The sequence below is a fragment of the Salvelinus namaycush genome, chromosome 7 (assembly GCF_016432855.1).
Source record: "Salvelinus namaycush isolate Seneca chromosome 7, SaNama_1.0, whole genome shotgun sequence".
Classification (NCBI taxonomy): Eukaryota; Metazoa; Chordata; class Actinopteri; order Salmoniformes; family Salmonidae; genus Salvelinus; species Salvelinus namaycush.
The window spans coordinates 27,371,851-27,393,367 of record NC_052313.1 but is presented as its reverse complement, the minus strand read 5'-3'; the positions used below and the strand labels follow the sequence as shown (position 1 = coordinate 27,393,367).

Sequence of the window (21,517 nt, the reverse complement as noted above, 5' to 3'; positions counted from 1 at the left end):
ATCTTATCAGAACAATATAGGTCTGAGGGCTAGGCTACATAAAGCATGTGACTATGATTTGAAAGTCGCAAAAAAAAATATGCACTGTTTCTTGCCTTAGACTGCACACGCTTGACATCATTCACAAGTGATACTATTCTCACCCATCAAACTATTCACAATGTCATCTTGTCTACATATACTTAATAAAATACAGTATGTGTGAAATTAGTTTTGATTTAGAATGGGCCATTATAATGTAATCCGTATGCACTTGAATAGCGAACGGAGGACGTTTTTCCCGCCGTTCATTTCAGCCATTCCTATTGTAAAGCGAAAGAAGGTGCCTAATATTAGGAAAGTTGAGAAATAAATATAGTAGGCCTAGCCTATAGAAGGCTGAAGGGATCTTCCTCTTTTTGATAGAGTCCTTCAAAACTCTGTTTTCTCACGCAATTGCATAGCATAGCCTATAGAAATGTAGCGCAACGTCGGTTTATAGAAACACTTTCATTCCATGGATGAACTATCTATGAGGAGCTGGCTCTCGCTGCGCAACAGGTGATCCTATTGTGCTCACACTCTGAATGCCAGGGCTGTCAGCGTGATTAGAGGGACAATAGAGCGCTGAGCGCCAGTGATTAGCGACTGGCCGATAGCAAGTTTGGTAAGCTACTAATGACCATCAGTGGCATCAGCTCAGTTTTGGAGAAGCCAAAAGAGTGGCACTGCATCTCAGTGCTCGAAGCGTCACTATAGACACCCTGGTTCGATTCCAGGCTGGATCACAACCGACCGTGATTGGGAGTACCATAGGGTGGTGCGCAATTGAACAGCGTCGTCCGGATTTGGCCGGAATAGAAGAACTAATCATTTGTTCATAGAAGAACTAATCATTTGTTCTTAATCTTGTCAATAGGGGGGCGCTGTTTTCACTTTGGAAAAAATCGTGCCCAAATTAAACTGCCTCGTACTCTATTCTAGATCATACAATATGCATATTATTATTACTATTGGATAGAAAACACTCAAGTTTCTAAAACTGTTTGAATTATATCTGTGAGTAAAACAGAACTCATTTGGCAGCAAACTTCCAGACAGGAAGTGAAAAATCTGAAAACGATGCTCTGTTCCAGGGCCTGCCTATTCAATTGCCTAATATTTATCGATATGCATGCACTTCATACGCCTTCCACTAGATGTCAACAGGCAGTGGAAGGTGGAATGGGGTGTCTAGCTTGATCTGAGGTCGAACAAGAGCCTTTGGAGTGGGAGGTCAGGAATTTCCTTTGTCTACCAAGGCGCGAGGCGGAGCTCGACATTGGCTTCTGAAAAGCGTTCGGTATACACGGCTAATATCTCCGGCTCTGTTTTTATTTGATACATATTAGAAAAACATCATAAAGTAGGTTTTTTCAACCGAGTTTCATCAGTTTATTCAATGTTTAATGGGACTTTTGGAGTTTTCCGTTCTTTGCGTCGAGAGAAGATGGGCATGTTCGCGCCACATGGCTAGCTAAGGTTGCTAATTCGACAGAAGAAATGGACATTCTAAAACCAAACAACGATTTATCCTCGACCTAGGACTCCTTGTACAAGATTCTGATGGAAGCTCAACAAAAGTAAGAACAATTTGTTATTGATGTTATTTCGTATTTCTGTGGAAAATGTTATTCCTATTCTCTGCCGTTTTGGCGGGCGCTGTCTTGCAATAACGCAAGCTGTTTGTTATGGGAAAGTTATTTTTAAACATCTAACACGCCGGTTGCATTAAGAACCAGTGTATCTTTCATTTGCCATACAACAAGTATTTTTTATGTAAAGTTTATGATGAGTTCTTTGGTCAGATTAGGTGAGTGTCCAAACTAGCTCCGGACATTCTGGTGAATCGATGCTACATATTCACAATGTATAACCACGGTTTGCAGCTCTAAATATGCACATTTTCGAACAAAACATAAGTGTATTGTATAACCTGATGTTATAAGACTGTCATCTGATGAAGTTGGTCAAGGTTAGTGATTAATTTTATATCTTTTGCTGGTTTTTGCGAATGCTATCTATGCGGTGAATAAATGTGGTTGTGTGTTTGGCTATTGTGGTAAGCTAATAAAATGCTATATTGTGTTTTCGCTGTAAAACACTTAAAAAATCGGAAATATTGGCTGGATTCACAAGATGTTTATCTTTCATTTGCTGTACACCATGTATTTTTCATAAATGTTTTAGGAGTATTTAGGTATTTCACGTTGCTCTCTGTAATTATTCTGGCTGCTTTGGTGATATTTTTGATGGTAGCTGCAATGTAAAACTATGATTTATACCTCAAATATGCACATTTTCGAACAAAACATACATTTATTGTATAACATGTTATAAGACTGTCATCTGATGAAGTTGTTTCTTGGTTAGTGACTAATTATATCTCTATTTGGTCGGTTTTGTGATAGCTACCTATGCGGTAGAAAAATGGTGAAAATATGCGGTTGAGTCTTTGGCTATTGTGGTTAGCTAATAGAAATACATATTGTAAAATATTTTAAAAATCGGAAATGATGGCTGGATTCACAAGATGTTTATCTTTCATTTGCTGTATTGGCCTTGTGATTTCATTATATTTATATGCTATTATTTACTTGTGGCGCTATGCTAGGCTATGCTAGTCAGCGTTTACTGATGAGGATGCTCCCGGATCCGGGATGGGTGTTAAGTAAAGGTTAACTGACTTACCTAGTTAAATATGGAATTTGACTGCGGTCACTCCAGACTGCCGGTGTGGCGGTAATACGTTCACCCTAATAGCCCTGTGGGTTGCAGTTGTCATTGTGGTGTGACAACAGAGAAACATCAACATCGAATTGCTGCTTCAGTGTAGTGAAGGAAAAAAACTAACCTGTTGTAAAACGTTAGGTAGATCAAATAAGTTTCATTTATTTTTGGACTTCCCTTTTCCCTGTCACCCCATAACTTTTGTTGTGTTTGTGTATGCATGCCTGTAGATGTTGCTAACAGACGTTCTCAGTCACTGTCCGATTTAGGACATTCCAGATGTTCCTTGACTCACAAAATGTGGTTTGAGGCCTTTTTCATAACAACATTTCTACATGGCATTGAACATTGGCCTGTTGTATTCCGTATCGGCACGGAATTTATCCTTAACCCTTTCAAGACTGTCTAAACCTAGCGTATGTTGTCTTTCAATAATTCAATCTGAGAGGAGTTTAATATTTATGGTCCTGTGTGGCTCCTTTTCATAGAGCACATCGTCTGCATCGTGGGTTCAATTCCTGCTGGGGCCACCCATATGTAAATGAATGCATGCACTACTGTAAGTCGCTTTAGATAAAAGGGTCTGCTAAATTACATTTTATATTATTATGTTGCCCACATATCTGTGATTCATCAGTACATTCTGTGCATTTTATCACACAACCTTGCCTTGTTTTCCGGTTGCTTCTAATGGCAGAAACAATATAGTCTCCCCAAATGATCTATTTAGTCATTCATATCTGGTGTGTATCAGACTGTGAAACACTGCTTGCGTCCCAAATGGCAGTGCATTCCAAAATGGCACCCTAGTCCGTAGATAGTGCACTACTTTTGACCAGAGCCCTATTGGCCCTACTGAAAAGTAGTGCACTATATTATATCGGGAATAAGGTGCCATTTGGAATACAGGCATTATGGAATGCCTCACAAGCTGACAACATCAAAATGACTGTGTATGTAAGGGGTTTCTAAATCCAAGGACGGAAGGGTAGTGGTCTGAATGTATAACAAATACATAATTATTCTGGAAACTAGTGGTTTTCCTGGTTTTCCAGCTTTATGGGATTTCCAGCTTTGGCGGTCAATCAGAGGAGGAATATTATGCAATTAGTAATTTTGGGCTCCCATTTGGCACAGCGGTCTAAGGCACTGCATCTCAGTGCTAGAAGCATCAGGCTGTATCACAACCGGCCGTGATCGGGAGTCGTATAGGGCGCACAATTAGCCCAGCGTCGTCCAGGTTAGGGTTTGGCCGGGGTAGGCCGTCATTGTAAATAAGAATTTGTTCTTACTGATTTGCCTACTTAAATAAAGGTAAAATAAAATAAATTAAAAATGGGTGATTTAAGAGATCCCAATCGCTTACCAAGAGTGTAATTTCTGTATTAGAATATAAGTGGGTATACTTTACACAACATGTAGCATAGAGATTGCCTTGCATTTGGTAGATATTCAAACAATCTATTATAGCTGCTAATTTCTTGTTATTATACAAGAGTGAGGAAATGCATTTAACTAAGTAAACGAAGTGTGAGGTGACGTCTGGTACTTGTGAGTCATTAAAGTGATCATGCCCGAGAAGCCAGTGTTTGGAGGATTATTGGCACGGCTGTTGTCGTTGAGGGCCGGCAAACATTTACATTTACATTTACATTTAAGTCATTTAGCAGACGCTCTTATCCAGAGCGACTTACAAATTGGTGCATTCACCTTATGATATCCAGTGGAACAACCACTTTACAATAGTGCATCTAACTCTTTTAAGGGGGGGGAGGGGGGGGTTAGAAGGATTACTTTATCCTATCCTAGGTATTCCTTAAAGAGGTGGGGTTTCAGGTGTCTCCGGAAGGTGGTGATTGACTCCGCTGACCTGGCGTCGTGAGGGAGTTTGTTCCACCATTGGGGTGCCAGAGCAGCGAACAGTTTTGACTGGGCTGAGCGGGAACTGTACTTCCTCAGAGGTAGGGAGGCGAGCAGGCCAGAGGTGGATGAACGCAGTGCCCTTGTTTGGGTGTAGGGCCTGATCAGAGCCTGAAGGTACGGAGGTGCCGTTCCCCTCACAGCTCCGTAGGCAAGCACCATGGTCTTGTAGAACCGTGCCAATATATCCTCCAAACACCGTCTTCTAGGGTATTATCACGTTTATACCGGATACCAACATATTCAAATAATGATTGACATATTTTCATTAAAAACGTTATTTTTATGAATTTATTCATACTATTTCATCCTTCCACAAGATATAGTCCCGACACATATAGGTTTGCTACCCAAGCCGGCTGGTCGTTCGTTCTATTGGTTCGGTTGCCAGAGACGAGACCCAGTTGTTCAGTCTTTTTGTTTTGTAATAGTCTATCGTTCTAAATGTTCCATTGCCATACTGTCTGGCAACGTTCTTATCCCTTGCCTGCTAGCTAGCCAACTACGGCTAACTTATAGTCACGTCAAAAAGTGCAGACAGAATAACATTAAAGTAGCTGCATTTGCATTTGTTTAAGCTGTTTTCTAGTGACATTTATTTGGATACATCCATAACAATGAAATAATGAGGCGAGAGTTCACCAAGCATAGAAAATGTGCTCTCTCGTCAGGACACTGTTGTTCAGAGGAGCTAGCCAACAACACAGCTAACACAGTCACTTCAAACTGAAGCTGGAAAGACTGCAAACTAGCTTTTTTTCAAACTTAACTTTTTTTCAATCAACATTTTCTTTGCATATATCCATAAAAATGATGCCAGCTGATTCATGACTGGTTGAGAAACGCTGTCTGTCTCATCCCAACTCCCAACACATTCATTACTATAGGACAGCTAGAGATCTAATTTGAATATTGAAACAATGTTGCAAATGTCAGAGAGACAGACAGCAGGGCTGTTGAAAACTAAATGTTAGTCTAAAAGAAATGTGAGATAATGTCTAGATTCTTTTTATAGTGGTGATCAAGTTTATAAATTGCCTGGCTGGGCTGATGAGACAGTGGATTGCACAGTCAGATGGAACGGAGAAAATAGGCATTTTAACATCATAGATTTAGACGGTGGTAACTTGTGGAATAGACACCTCCTGGAATATGCTTTTATGCAATCAGCATTCAGGATTAGACCCAAGTCATGTGTAGAAGTGGCAGTTGGCACGTATTCACTTGGTTTAGGCATATCATTTACAATCACATGATGACACTCATACCCTGCCAGCACATGACTATATGAGTCATCGGCTTCAGACGCTGTGATTGCCAATGATATGATTCTGGGAAGTGGAAGTCCAAATTTGTTTTGCAAGGAGATTTTCTTCAGTAACTACTTTCCTCATTACTGTATTGTTAGTGTTGTTCCTGAGAAGTACAGATAACTGCCAAAATAAAGGAAACACCATAATGTGTCTTAAAGTGGTCCTTTTTAGATAAAACTATACATAAATATATTCACGTCACCAAATAATTGATTAAAACACACTGTTTTGCAATAAAGGTCTACAGTAGCCTAAACAGCACTGGTGTAGCACCATGGTGTAGCCGGAGGACAGCTAGTTTCCATCCTCTGGGTACATTGACTTCAATACAAAACCTAGGAGGATCATGGTTCTCACCCCCTTTCAAAAGATTTACACAGTAATTATGACAACTTCCGGGGGACATCCTCCAACCTATCAGAGCTCTTGCAGCATGAACTAACATGTTTTCCACCCAATCGATCAGAGAATTAATCTAGTACTGAAAGCATAAGCTACAGATAACTGTCACTGCAGTGCATAAACTGTGGTGAGTAGTTGACTCAACGAGATAGAAAGACAAGAGTTGAATACTTTTGAACAAATTAATTTCTTTAAAAATTAAGAAACAAGAGGGAGAGAGAGAAATAGCTATATTTAGTAGAATTTTTTCACTTTCACTTAGCTAGCAAATGCAGCTAGCAAGTTTAGCCTACTCAAACACCTGGCTCAAGCAGAGAGGGATGCTATGTTAGCTAGCTGGCTGTGGCTATCCAACACTGGAACTCTTCCAAGTCAAGGTAAGCTTTTGGTTTTATTAATTTATTGCCACCTTGGCCCGGTGTAACTGCTAAACTGCTTGCTGAATGTATTCTGTACTGCATGATTGTAGTGGGTTTACTAAGGCGTTAGTTATAGTAGCTATGTTGACTATGACATTAGCTAATATGCTGACAATAATGTAGGCCAGGGATCATCATCTAGATTGAGCCGCGGGACAATTATTTCTTGAGCGGATGGTCGGGGGGCCGGAACATGATTACAAATCATTTGTACACTGCCTTTTGACCACAAGAATCCCAAATACAGTTGAAGTTGGAAGTTTACATACACTTATGTTGGAGTCATTAAAACTTGTTTTTCAACCACTACACAAATTTCTTGTTAACAAACTATAGTTTTGGCAAGTCGGTTAGGACATCTACTTTGTGCATGACACAAGTAATTTTTCCCACAATTGTTTACAGACAATTGTATCACAATTCCAGTGGATCAGAAGTTTACATACACTTAAGTTGACTGTGCCTTTAAACAGCTTGGAAAATTCCATGAAAATGATGTCATGGCTTTAGAAGCTTCTGATATGCTAATTGACATAGTTTGAGTACCTGTGGATATATTTTAAAGCCTACCTCCAAACTCAAGTGCCTCTTTGCTTGACATCATGGGAAAATCTAAAGAAATCAGCCAAGACCTCATAAAAACAATTGTAGACCTCCAAGTCTGGTTTATCCTTGGGAGCAAATTCCAAACGCGTGAAGGTACCACATTCATCTGTATAAACATATTACGCAAGTATTAACACCATGGGACCACGCAGCCGTCATACCACTCAGGAAGGAGACGCGTTCTGTCTCCTAGAGATGAATGTACTTTAGTGCGAAAAGTGCAAATCAATCCCAGAACAACAGCAAAGGACCTTGTGAAGATGCTGCAGGAAACACGTACAAAAGTATATATATCCACAGTAAAACAAGTCCTATATCGACATAATCTGAAAGGCCGCTCAACAAGGAAGAAGCTACTGCTCCAAAACCGCCATAAAAAAGCCTGACTACGGTTTGCAACTGCACATGGGGACAAAGATTGTACTTTTTGAGAAATGTCCTCTGGTCTGATGAAACAAAAATAGAACTGTTTGGCTATAATGACCATCGTTATGTTTGGAGGAAAAAGGGGGAGGCTTGCAAGCCAAAGAACACCATCCCAACCGTGAAGCACAGGGGTGGCAGCATCATGTTGTGGGGGTGCTTTGCTGCAGGAGGGACTGGTGCACTTCACATAATAGATGGCATCATGAGGCAGGAAAATGATGTGGATATATTGAAGCAAAATCTCAAGACATCAGTCAGGAAGTTAAAGCTTGGTTGCAAATGGGTCTTCCAAATGGACAATGACCCCAAGCATACTTCCAAAGTTGTGGCAAAATGGCTTAAGGACAACAAAGTTAATGTATTTGAGTGGCTATCACAAAAAAACTCAATCCTATAGAAAATTTGTGTGCAGAACTGAAAAAGTGTGTGCGAGCATGGAGGCCTACAAACCTGACTCAGTTACAACAGCTCTGTCAGGAGGAATGGGACAAAATTCACCCAACTTATTGTGGGAAGCTTGTGGAAGGCTACCTGAAACGTTTGACCCAAGTTAACCAATTTAAAGGCAATGCTACAAAATACTAATTGAGTGTATGTTAACTTCTGACCCACTGGGAATGTGATGAAAGAAATAAAAGCTGAAATAAATCATTCTCTCTACTATTATTCTGACATTTCACATTCTTAAAATAAAGTGGTGATCCTAACTGACCAAAGACAGGGAATTTTTACTAGGATTAAATGTCAGGAATTGTGAAAAACTGAGTTTAAATGTATTTGGCTAAGGTGTATGTAAACTTCCGACTTCAACTGTAGATATAATATTTGACCAAAACATAACATTGCTTACATTTCTATACAATCACGTGTTTGCGTGGGAATACTTGGGAACAGATTTCCAAAATGTAAATCACTTGGAGCTGATTTCATGGTGTTTTTACAGTCTGTTATGACCAACAATGAAAATGCTCAGAACTTGGGGGGACAAATAAAACTACCCCCGGTCCGAATTCAGCCCGCATGCTGCCAGATGGGGGACCCTGATGTAGGCTGTCCGTAGCGGTTAGTGGTTATGATATGAAGGTTTGGCTTAGAAAGGTGAGAGGAGGAGAGTGCATAGATGCAAGAAGGAATTACACAACAAGCAAAATGTTCATGCTGTTTATATGTGGCTGCTATGAAAGTGAACTGTGTGCGTGTAATCAGGGGTGTATTCATTCTGCCGATTCTGTTGAAAAAAAGGTTTCTTAAATGGAAGCAAACGGAACGAAACGGGGATAAACATACCTGAATTTGTCCAATAGAAACTCTCGTTTGCAACTGGTCTAATTATTACACCCTATATCAGCTAGATGCAGGCAAGAGTGTGCAAGGCACTATTGAATGTGTCACTGTCTGTCACCTTGATTACTGAAATTTTACTCTCGACCTGTGCACCTACTTTGTAAACTTTAATTTAGTGGCTAGGTTGTAGCAACCTCATGATGGGTATAGGGAAAATTCGAATATCATGTAGTAGCCCAAACCTATCGATGTTACATTGAGCTGGGTGAATGGAATATGAATGACAGTCATCCAATGTGCTGTAATAGAAATAAGGCCATGCTCATTAAAAAAAGATTGTCCTCCCTTATCTTAAACGTCACCAACCGTCACTCGTCTTGAGTCAATAAGTAATCAACCCCTTTGTTATGGCAAGCTTAAATACGTTCAGGAATAAAAATCTGCTTAACGAGTCACGTGATAAGTTGCATTGACTCACTCTGTGTGTAATAATGGTAGTTAACACGATTTTTTAATGACTACCCCACAGACAACATGGTCTGTAAGGTCCCTCAGTTGTGGAGTGAATTTCAAGCACAGATTCCATAAAGACCAGGGAGTTTTCCATTGCCTCAAAAAGGGCACATATTGGTAGATGGGTAAAAATAAAAAAGCAGACACTGAATAACCCTTTGAGCATGGTGAAGTTATTAATTATGCTTTGGATGGTGTATCGATACACCCAGTCACAACAAAGATACAGGCGTCCTTCCCGACTTTATTGCCGGAGAGGAAGGAAACCGCTAAGGGATTTCACCATGAGGCCAATGGTGATTTTAAAACATTTACAGAGTTTAATGGCTGTCATAGGAGAAAACTGAGGATGGATCAACAACATTGTAGTCCACAATACTAACCTAAATGACAGAGTGAAAAGACGGTTTGCAATAAGGCACTAAAGTAATACTGCATAAAATGTGGCAAAGAAATTAACTTTATGTCCTGAATACAAAGCATTATGTTTGGGGCAAATCCAAAACAACACATCACTGAGTGCCACTCTTCATACAGTGCCTTCGGAAAGTATTCAGACCCCTTGACTTTTTCAAAATGTTGTTACGTTACAGCCTTATTCTAAAATGGATTAAATCGCACAATACCCCATAATGACAAGGTAAAAACAGGTTTCTGGACATTTTTGCCAATGTATAAAAATAAAAAAAATGAAATTTAACATTTACATAAGTATTCATTCCCTTTGCTGAGTACTTTGAAGCAAATTTGGTAGTGATTACAGCCTCAAGTCTTCTTCGGTATGACGCTACAAGCTTGGCACACCTGTATTTGGGGTTTCTCCCATTATTTTCTGCAGATCCTCTCAAGCTCTGTCAGGTTGGATGGAGAGTGTTGCTGCACAGCTATTTTCATGTCTCTCCAGAGATTTTCGGTCGGGTTCAAGTCCGGGCTCTGGCTGGGCCACTCAAGGACATTCAGAGACTTGTCCCGAAGCCACTCCTGCGTTGTCTTGGCTGTGTGCTTAGGGTCATTGTCCTGTTGGAAGGTGAACCTTCGCCCGAGTCTGAGGTCCATAGCGTTCTGGAGCAGGTTTTCATGGTCTGAGAGTCCTTTAGGTGCCTTTTGGCAAACTCCAAGTGGGCTGTCATGTGCCTTTTACTGAGGAGTGGCTTCCATCTGGCTACTCTACCTTAAAGGCCTGATTGGTGGATTGCTGCAGAGATGGATGTCCTTCTGGAAGGTTCTCCCATCTCCACAGAGGAACTCTGGAGCTCTGTCAGAGTAACTATCGGCTTCTCGGTCACCTCCCTGAGCAAGGCCCTTCTCCGGGCGGCCAGCTCTAGGAAGAGTCTTGGTGGTTCCAAACTTCTTCTATTTAAGAATGGTAGAGGCCACTGTGTTCTTGGGGACCTTCAATGCTGCAGAAATGTTTTGGTACCCTTCCCCAGGTCTGTGCCTCAACACAATCCTGTCTCGGACCTCTACAAACATTTCCTTCAACCCCATGGCTTGGTTTTTGCACTGACATGCACTGTCAACTGTGGGATTTTATGTAGACAGGTGTGTGTGCCTTTCCAAATAATGTCCAATTAATTGAATTTACCACAGGTGGACTCCAAGTTGTAGAAACATCTCAAGGATGATCAATGGAAACAGGATGTACCTGAGCTCAATTTCAATTCTCATAGCAAAGGGTCTGAATACTTATGTACGTAAGGTATTTCTGTTTTATTGATTTGTTTTTATTTAATACATTTTTGAATAAGGCTGTAACGTAACAAAATTTGGAAAAAGGGAAGGGGTCTGAATACTTTCCGAATGCACTGTATTTTCAAGAATGGTAGTGGCTGCATCATGTAATGGGTATGCTTGTCATCAGCAAGGACTAAGGAGTTTTTTTGTTGTTGATAAAAATAAACAGAATAGAGTTAAGCACAAGCAAAATCCTAGAGGAAAACTTGGTTCATTCTGTTTTCCAACAGACACTGGGAGACAAATTCGCCATTCAGCAGGACAATAACCTATTGTCCTGTTTTATTTGTCATCAATGTTTAAACATTACAGAGTATTTTGTGTAGATTGTTGGAAAAAAAGAAGACACATCCATTTTAATCCCAATTTTTAACACAACAAAATGTGGGGGAAAAGTAAAGGGGTGTGAATACTTTCTGAAGGCACCGATTCTACAAGTGTCTGGAACGCTATTGTAGGGATGCGACACCATTCTTCCACAAGAAATTCCATAATTTGGTGTTTTGTTGATGGTGGAGGAAAACGCTGTCTCAGACGCCGCTCCAGAATCTCTCATAAGTATTCAATTGAGTTGAGATCTGGTGACTGAGACACACACACACATAAACACACACACACACACCCTTGAAACCCCCTATGCTCCTTTGAGACCCCTCTTTCAAAGTGATTGAGATCTCTTCTTATAGCCATGGAAGCCAAAATAATGGGAGAGGTGCTGACTAACAGAATAGTGACTTTCTTTTTTACCCATTCAATTATTACGAGCATATGCATTATAGAGTGTGTGACCACTTGTTCTTGTAACATGATTCAATATTAAATTTGCATCATAATAATGTCCAGATATAGGCCTACCATTTACAGATAATCCCTGCATTTATATTCCTCCCACTTGCATAGAAGATGTGGGGGGGGGGGTGGAACAGTCCTCAGTTTCTCTGCTGTTTTTGATTTGAGTAATCGACAGGATGTTCCCACATGAGATGTTTGTTTTCTCTCTTGTGTATCATGACAGCCACAGTGTCATTAGAAGTGTGTGTGTGTGTGTGTGTGTGTGTGTGTGTGTGTGTGTGTGTGTGTGTGTGTGTGCGACGATGGAGCTTTTAGCCATAACACAGTCCCAGGGGTGGGGTAATTTACTCCCAGACCCATGGTGAGCCTCTTATCTGGAGGCTACGGTGACCACACACACGTCTTCCAATCACAATACTCTATCTGGATGACTTTGGGAGCAGACCTTATCTGAGATGTACACCGTCTGGGCTCCCGACTCCATGTAAGCCTGGACATGTATTCAAATCCAGGCTGAACTGTGTTTATTGAAACATAGGTCCTGTGATGAGATATCATGAATGACGACTACGTGGCGCCGAATGGCTGTTTTCTGTCGTTTTCCTCTCGCTCATTCGCAGACGATATGGAATTGGTTGAGCTCTTTGCCGTTTGGAAGCTCTGCTTAGGAAACGATACTTTAATGCCACTCAACAGCCTGGTTTTGCTTCAGAGCTCAACTATTGTGCTCTTATCCTGGCTTGTATTGTACTTTTAGGCCTCTCCATGAGATGTATAGAGTAGGGAACATGACAGTAGATAGCAAAGTAGAAAGCAGTAACGACAGAATAAGAGAGTGGGAACGAGTAGAACAACGAAGGACGAAGAGATGGATGAAGAAAGAGATCAAGTTAAAGGAGAAGTTGATCTTAGTATGGAATAAACAATGTAGATGCGTATAGTATAGATAGGTACATTTATAGACAAGTCTGTTTACCTACACACAGGTGTAGCTCTAACCACACACTTGACGGTTTAGGGTGTAGTCTGCAACTCTTGCTCACCTGACACGCCCTTAATCGTTTCATCTTAATATCGGAGAACCTATCACATTTAACTAGTCAGCCAAGCCAAATCGCACCGAGCGGGTTCTCGGTATGAGGCTTACACCTAACGACACTACCTCGGTAGAGTGATTCGATAATCAGGCTGACCTTCGGCATTGTTGTCAAAAGTGCTCGTCGGGAGCCTGCAGACAGGCCAAAAATCATCTAGTCTCTAGCCAGCTTTCAGGTTAAAGACCCAAATGTATAGCCTCGTCTTGTGCCTCACATTTGAAGTCTGAAGCTGATTACACTGATGCACCATTCACTTCCCATTCCCCTCAGCAACCAATCGGTCATTCTAAGTGATTTGGGAGACAGTGGAGGAGTTGAGGGTATTGCTGTGTGAAGAGACTGTGATTCACTCTTTTGTCCTGAGTTTATCCCTCCACAACCAACCACACACTTAACTGATGTGTTTACCCACCAATCCCAACATCTGTGCATCCCAAATGGCACCCTAATCCTTATATAGTGCACTACTTTTGACCAGGGCCCTGGTTAAAAGTAGTGCACTCTATAGGGAATATGGTGCCATTTGAGGCACAGCCCAGTCATTACAGAGGAGAGGATATGACTAAAAGGTTCTGTAAGAGAATAGGAGGTAAACACTGAGGACATTAGCTAGGATTTTTAAGATCTATGGCCTATCTATGGTGGCTCCAGTTCTGGGGAATTTTTTCCACTTTAAGACGATCCTCTGAGTGACTCATTCCTGTGGAAAAAGCTTTTCATTGAGACACTGTTTAACTCTCTCTACCACACAATGCATCTCACTATGCCTTTGGGGGCCCGATTTTTGTTATTCATGGCATACATTTAGCTCGTTTAATTTCGTTTTATATTCGCCATTCATTTTGTCAAAGGACTTCAATGCGATGTGATGTGTACGATCGATTTCAAAGAGTTTAAGATAAAAGTCCTCTTTTGAAGATGAGTTTTAAAGGAAGAGGATAAATGGCCATACTGAAATGGTTCACCACTGTTCTATGGATTGCACTCAACATCAAACCCCTGTTGCACTTTAAGTCCAGCTTATTTAAACGGAAGGAACATGAGAGGACAGGCAGGGTCATTTAAATGCTGGAATCCCCTTCATGGGGATGCGTCCCAAATGGCACCCCATAGGGCTCTGGTAAAAGAAAGTAGTGCACTATGTAGGGAATAGGGTTCCATTTGCGATGCAACCTCAACAGATCCCCGCTGGTTGTGTAGTGTCTTCCTGCCTGTAGTGTCTTCCTGCCTGTGTGGTGGCCGGATGGAAGCCCTCTCTCTCCTCTCCCTGTCGACTTCTCACTCTTTGTTTTGCGGAGCTCTCTGGCTTTTCTCCCTGGCAACCCGCTGCTCAATCAGACTGCCTGCTTTCTTTTCTCTCAAAGCCACAGAATACATTGGAATCAGATGCTTCTGATCTGTAGGCGCCATGTGCTGTGTGAGATTGAATAGGATATGATGAGAGTTGTAAGAGCATGAGCTTGAGAGAGCCATTCCTTCTGATTTTGAGATTTATTTCAGATGGATGTCATATACAGGAAATAATAATGGGGGGTGGTTACATAAAAACAACTTGTTTTATTTACAAAAGCTTATGCAATACTAAAGATTGACTAGATACTAAATAATACATTATTCAACTATACAAATACAGACATTCATCTAGATATCAAGTTACTTAACAGTTATTTATGTATAGCACAGGCTTCTAGTAATACTGGTATAGAGCAACTGCTTAAGGGGCGATCTGTGATTGGTACACATTCATTTTTGGACCTTGAAAATTGATGATAGCCAATTATTCATGAAGAATCTAACTTATAAATGCCTCATGAGCTTAATTCAACTGTCTTACCGAATCAGAACCCCAAAATATACGCTTGATGGACTGCTTTGTTGCTGATTGAATCCTAGATTGCCCCTAGAAAATCCAGTAGAAGTGTTTGCGCAGTAGCCCTTTTTGGTTACCATGATAAGACTTCTGAGTTTTTAGACATGTTAGATGGTGAAGGTGCTGGTGTCCTCGTCCTCCGAGACAGAGTGTGAGTGTGTGTGCCCAGCGGAATTGTGTGTATTGAGCGAGATCTCCACCGCCGGCTCCTCGTTGCCGTGGCGACCACCGCGCATTCTCCCCCCGAGGCGCTGCCCTAGGCTCTTGGCGACCCTGAGGACGTATCCTCTGAAGGAGGAGCCTATGAAGGTGTAGAGCATTGGGTTGATGCAGCAGTGTGTGAGCGCCAGGCTCTCCGTCACCTGGAGAGCCTGGTCCAGACCTTTACTGAGGTCACAGTCGGTCACCAGGCCGTAGATGACGTCCAGCGTCCGCCACAGCTTCACCAGGTTGTAGGGCAGCTGGGTGAACAGGAACACCCCCACCACGGTCAGCAGCACCCGCAGGGCCCGCCACCTCTTCTCCCTGCGCACCCCGGCTCCGACCCTAACCAGCGCCCGGGCCACCCAGCAGTAACACACCACCATTACCAGGAAAGGCAGCAGGAAGCTCAGCAGCACCTCCAGCAGCTCCAAGGCAGCCTTGGCCGATCGGGCCATGCTGCTGGGGTAGATGGCTGTGCAAGCCAGCCCGTGGGATGTGTTCTTCACCGTGAAGAACACCATGTCAGGCAGGCCCAAGCAAATAGCTGTGGTCCACACAACGGCACACACTAATATCCATTGTCTCCTGGCCCGCGGGCCACTCCCAGCCCGGCCTCCAGCATTGTGTGCCAGTGCCCGATATCGGTCCACACTAACACAGGCTAGCAGCAGCATACCGCAGCTGAAGTTGGTGGTGTAGAGGAAGGAGGTGAGCTTGCAGGCGGCCACGTCGATCCGCCAGCCGTGCACGGCATCAGCCGCCCAGAAGGGCAGCGTGAAGAGGAGGAGTAAATCAGCCACAGCGAGATTCAGGATGCACACGTCCGTCAGCGTCCGCAGTCGCCGCGGCAACGCGTACACCACCACGACTAAGGTGTTGCCCGCCACGCCCACCACCAGGGCCAAGGCATAGACCACGGGCAGGAAGAGACGGCCGAAGGAACGCACCTCGGCTTTGTCGCACACCGAGTGGTAGTCGTCGTAGTCGTCACTGTCGTTGGAGCTGGTGTTCCCAAAGTTGTAGTCCTCTTCATCCATCTCCATCCTCTCTGTTCTCTGAGAAGTAAGGGAATAAAGGAACATGGTATGTTACGAATGACGTCAAGTCAGTTTAGTCTATGCTGCTGCATTGTGTTAACTTAAAAGAGATCTGTTGACAAGATCACTTTTTTTCTGTTCTAGACAGGACTTGTTAGATGAAATGATTATTCTCTTTCACATAATTTGGACAGAATGTATCAAATATGTATTTTATCAGAATGCGTCTATTAGGAGAGAACTAGAGAATGGCCATCCATCTGAAAGTTGTAATGCACTTACAGCCAATAACAGCATGGCGATCCAAGTTGTCAACAACTATCTGTTCCTATTATCCCCCCCCTCCTCACTGCTTTTTGTCCCCCTTTTTGACCCGTAGGGGTTGTTTGGATGTTGTGTGTAGAATTTGCAGCCAATGCTTGACAGGGTGAGGAGTGGGTGTGTGCGTATATGCATACCGTTACGTGCGTGTGAAATAGAGCTGAAGCGACACCGACCGTACCGATGACTTATCGCAGGCATTTTGCCGATATCGTTCATTATGATAAGTAGCCTATAGTAGAGAAATGTGAATTTTGAAATTAAATAAGTTCGCTAATATGGGTGATTTGTTAATGGGCCAATTAAAAAATATATACACTACTGATCAAAAGTTTTAGAACACCTACTCATTCAAGGGTTTTTCTTTATTTTTACTATTTTCAAATTGAGATGGTTTGGGATGAGTCGGACTGCAGGGTGACGGAAAAGCATATGTGGGAACTCCTTCAAGACTGTTGGAAAAGCATTCCAGGTGAAGCTGGTTGAGAGAATGCCAAGAGTGTGCAAAGCTGTCATCAAGACAAAGGGTGGCTATTTGAAGATTTGTTTAACACTTTGTTGGTAACTACATGATTCCATAATGTGTTATTTCATAGTTTTGATGTCTTCACTATTATTCTACAATGTAGAAAATATGAGTAGGTGTTCTAAAACTTTTGATCAGTAGTGTATATTATTTATTGTTTATGGGGTGGCAGGTAGCCTAGTGGTTAGAGCATTGGGCCAGTAACTGAAAGGTTGCTGGATCGAATCCCCGAGCTGACAAGGTCACATTCTGTTGTTACCCCTGAACAAGGCAGTTAACCCACTGTTCCCTGGTAGGCCGTCATTGTAAATAATAATTTGTTCTTAACTGACTTGCCTAGGTAATTTTTTTAACTAGGCAAGTCAGTTAAGAACAAATTATTATTTACAATGACGGCCTACCCTGCCCAAACCCTAACGACTTGTGTGCCGCCCTATGGGACTCACAATCACAGCCGGTTGTGATACAGCCTGGAATCGAACCAGGGTCTGTAGTGACGCCTCTAGCACTGAGACGCAGTGCCTTAAACCGCTGCGCCACTCGGGATAATACAAAAGACTGTGGGGCACATTAATGTTACAATCTTCTATTCATCGTTATCGCATAAATTCAGGAAATGTATCGCGATATGGATTTTTGTCCATATCAGCCAGCTCTACTGTGAACAATAAGCTCCCTCTCGTTAGGAATATCTCACTTGATTTCTCTCACAAAACCTTTCAGTTGGAACTGCTTGCACACCAGTACGCCCAACACAACAATATTCCTTTCCCTCTGGAAAAGGTGACTATCCCTGAAAAATCGGATGAATCTTTCTTGAAACACTCTGGGCAGTTTCCCAGACACAGATTGAGCCTAGCCCTGGATTGAGGTTCTCCATCATCCATTCTTTTTTAGTTCAGGACTAGGCTTAATCTGTGTCTGGGAAACTGCCCCACAATGTTCTGTACATTCATATCTGTTTAGTCTTGAGATGTTAGCTCGTCTCTGAAAATCTATTCTATCTTTGAACCAGTGTGTAAGCTCAGTACTTATCAGGCTGATGGTGTGGATGGGCCAGATGTTTAGTATTGCTCTAGTAGAAGCCAGAGAGAGATTTCTCAAGGTGATTGCATTCCCTTACTGCAGATGTAGATAGCGTGACACTAGAGCTCTGAAGATTAGATCCATACACCAGTGCGTGTGCTTTTGTGTGTGTGTGTGGGCGCGTGTGTGGTGTGTGTTATCACAGATCACAGTGTGTGAGGATGTGCCCAGACAGACAACCCCTTAAGGACCATGCTGTTCCCAAATAATATGAAGTAGAGAATGGCCATCCATCTGAAAGTTGTATTGCACGTACAGCCAATAACAGCATGACGATCCAAGTTGTCAACAACTATCTGTTCCTATTATCCCCCCCCCCCCCCCTCCTCACTGCTTTCTGTCCCTCTTTCTGACCCGTAGGGGTTGTTCGGATGTTGTGTGTAGAATTTTGTAGCCAATGCTTGACAGGGTGAGGAGTGGGTGTGTGCGAGCGTATATGCATACAGTTACGCGCGTGTGAACTAGAGCTGAAGCGATAACCGAAAATGAACGACACCGACCATACCGATCACTTAGCGCAGTCATTTTGCTGATATCGTTCATTATGATAAGTAGTCTATGCTAGAGAAATGTGAAGTTTGAAATGAAATAAGTTCGCTAATATGGGTGATTTGTTAATGGGACAATTGATGGCTACAACCCTCAAAATACTAGTAGTAGTTTAAATGATAATAAAAAAAACTGTGGGGCACATTAATGTTATTAACTTCTATTTATTGTTACCGCATCAATTCAGGCAATTTATCGCCATATGGATTTTTGTCCATATCAGCCAGCTCTACTGTGAACAAGAAGCTCCCTCTCGTTAGGAATATCTCACTTGATTTCTCTCACAAAACCTGTCAGTTGGAACCGCTTGCACACCAGTACGCCCAACACAACAATTTTCCTTTCCCTCTGGAGAAAGTGACTATCCCTGAAAAATCTTTCCCAGACACAGATTGAGCCAAGCCCTGGACTAATAAAAACTTTCAATGGAGGTTCTCCATCGTCCATTCTTTTTAGTTCAGGACTAGGCTTAATCTGTGTGTGGGGAAACTGCCCCACAATGTTCTGTGCAGTCATATCTCAACCAGTGGTGTAAAGTACTTAGGTAGTACTTTGAAGTTTTTTTACTTAAGTAGTATTTTGCGGTATCTGTTCTTTACTATTTATATTTTTGACTACTTTTACTTCACTACATTCCTAAAGAAAAGTATGTACTTTTTACTCCATACATTTTCCTTGACACCCAAAAGTACTAGTTACAATTTGAATGCTCAGGACAGGAAAATGGTCCAATTCACACACGTATCAAGAGAACATCCCTGGTCATCCTTACTGCCTCTGATCTGGTGGACTCACTAAATATAAAGGCTTCCTTTCTAAATTACGTCTGAGTGTTGGAGTGTGCCCCTGGCTGTCAAAAAAAGTTATCAAAAAGGAAATTGTGCAGTCTGGTTTGCTGAATATAAGGAGTTTGATGTATAGCATTTACCTTTACTTTTTACTTTTACTTTTACTCAAGTATGACAAATGAGTACTTTTTCCACCACTGTACTTAAGTACTTAAGTCAAATCTGATACTTTTAGACTTTTACTCTAGTATTTTACTGGGTTACTTTCACTTTTACTTGAGTCATTTTATATTAAGGTATCTTTACTTTTACTCAAGTATGACAATTGAGTACTTTTCCCACCTCTGATCTCAACTCGGCACAGCCAGAAGAGGATTGGCCACCCCTCAGAGCCTGGTTCCTCTCTTGGTTTCTTCCTAGGTTCCTGCCTTTCTAGGGAGTTTTTTTCTTAGCCACCGTGCTTCTACATCTGCATTGCTTGCTGTTTGGGGTTTTAGGCTGGGTTTCTTTAAGGCACTTTGTGACATTGGCTGATGTACAAGGGCTTTATAAATACATTTGATTGATAGTCTTGAGATGTTAGAATAGATTTTCCGAGACGCTTATCAAGGTGTTTTCATTCCCTTACTGCAGATGTAAATATGTAGATAGTGTGACAGTAGAGCTCTGAAGATTAGATCCATACACCTGTGTGTGTGTGTGTGTGTGTGTGTGTGTGTGGGTGCACGTGTGCATTTGTGTGTTATCACAGTTGGTAAGGACATGCCTAGAGAGAGAACTCCATCATGACTCTGCTGTTCCTTATTCAGACTGACTCATTGTGCTGACCCTGCCAGGAAATACCAGAAACTCTGTTTGGGTTCAATGTGAGGTAAGTGTATGACTTCAAATGATCGTCACTTGTGTGGATCTGTGAATGATTCTCTGATAACTGGGCAAAAAGCCCATCGTTGTTTCTAAGAGAAAGTGTGTATCACATGTGTTTGGTATGACAGGCGCTTTAACGTTCAACAGATAATTACTACAGGTGATGCTTCTCTGTCTTTGCCGCCTCAGTTCAATAACGTACGGTAGGTTTTTAGGAGAGCTTCCAGGTCTATGACGTTATCCAACGACGTGCTGCTAGCGAGAGACAGAGACGAGAAGCTGTCGGTGTTCCTACAAAATATCTTGTCTCATGTCCAAATATCTCCAATATCTCAAATATTCAGCTGAAGTTTCCCCAGCTGTTTTACTGAGTGAGATCTCTATCAGAGATTTAAGGCCAAAAACACATTCGTATTCCATCTCTCGTTAACTACGAGATATTGAGCCATGAGAAAAAAATGATGAGAAAACCATCAATAACACATTTTTTAGCGCAGATGTTCTGCCAGACTGAATATACCAACATTTCAGAGAAAATAGGAGACAGAGAAGCTGAGAAAATTGTACTGACATAATGTGCATTATGTCTTGTCACTTCATATAGTATATACAGTATGTTAATCATTATTACTTCAGCATAATTATCAGGTTAGGCTAAATCGTAAACACAGAGGACTTTGAACTTTAAAAGTCCTTACAATCACTGTTCAGACAATTGAACTACTGAACGCATGAGTCATTGTCTTTCTAGAAATGTCACTCCCCTCACTAGAATCATAAACGGTAAAAGCTAGGCAATTGAGGGAACAAGGAAACAGACGTAGGATTATGTTTATCCTCACAGGCTATAAATACTTTGAACAACTTTCAAGTAATTCAATTTGAAAGGATTTGTTTCAACTTTCAATTTTGACAATGAAACTGTCAATAGAGGAGCCAATCGAGTCTTACCCTTGGTGTCTTCGTGTGGATGTGGGAGATGTGGAAATGTTGACAGAGGAGACATCCAGTGGTA

At 41.9% G+C, this 21,517-nt stretch overlaps 1 protein-coding gene and 1 long non-coding RNA gene across 4 annotated transcripts in view; one reads left to right on the top strand and one right to left on the bottom strand.

The window, feature by feature from the left end:
* LOC120051169 overlaps positions 1-21,517 on the top strand; it is a 55,605-nt gene that overhangs the window by 25,710 nt on the left and 8,378 nt on the right. Inside the window, exon 4 of one of the 3 annotated variants that reach the window (XR_005477232.1) lies at positions 20,445-20,506. The exons of 1 other annotated variant lie outside the window; for it this stretch is intronic. This is a non-coding gene — a long non-coding RNA (uncharacterized LOC120051169). Of the gene's footprint in view, positions 1-20,386; positions 20,507-21,517 lie in introns of all 3 variants that reach the window. One more of the 3 variants, XR_005477233.1, reaches the window with a different exon arrangement.
* On the bottom strand, positions 14,775-16,378 carry ackr4b (atypical chemokine receptor 4b). The gene has a single exon (XM_038997881.1). The coding sequence runs from the start codon at positions 16,369-16,371 to the stop codon at positions 15,232-15,234; it is 1,140 nt and encodes a 379-aa protein (XP_038853809.1). The 5' UTR covers positions 16,372-16,378; the 3' UTR covers positions 14,775-15,231.

Coding starts and splice junctions, on each gene's coding strand:
- ackr4b (XM_038997881.1), bottom strand. CDS start 16,371: ATGGAGATGGATGAAGAGGACTACAACTTTGGGAACACCAGCTCCAAC.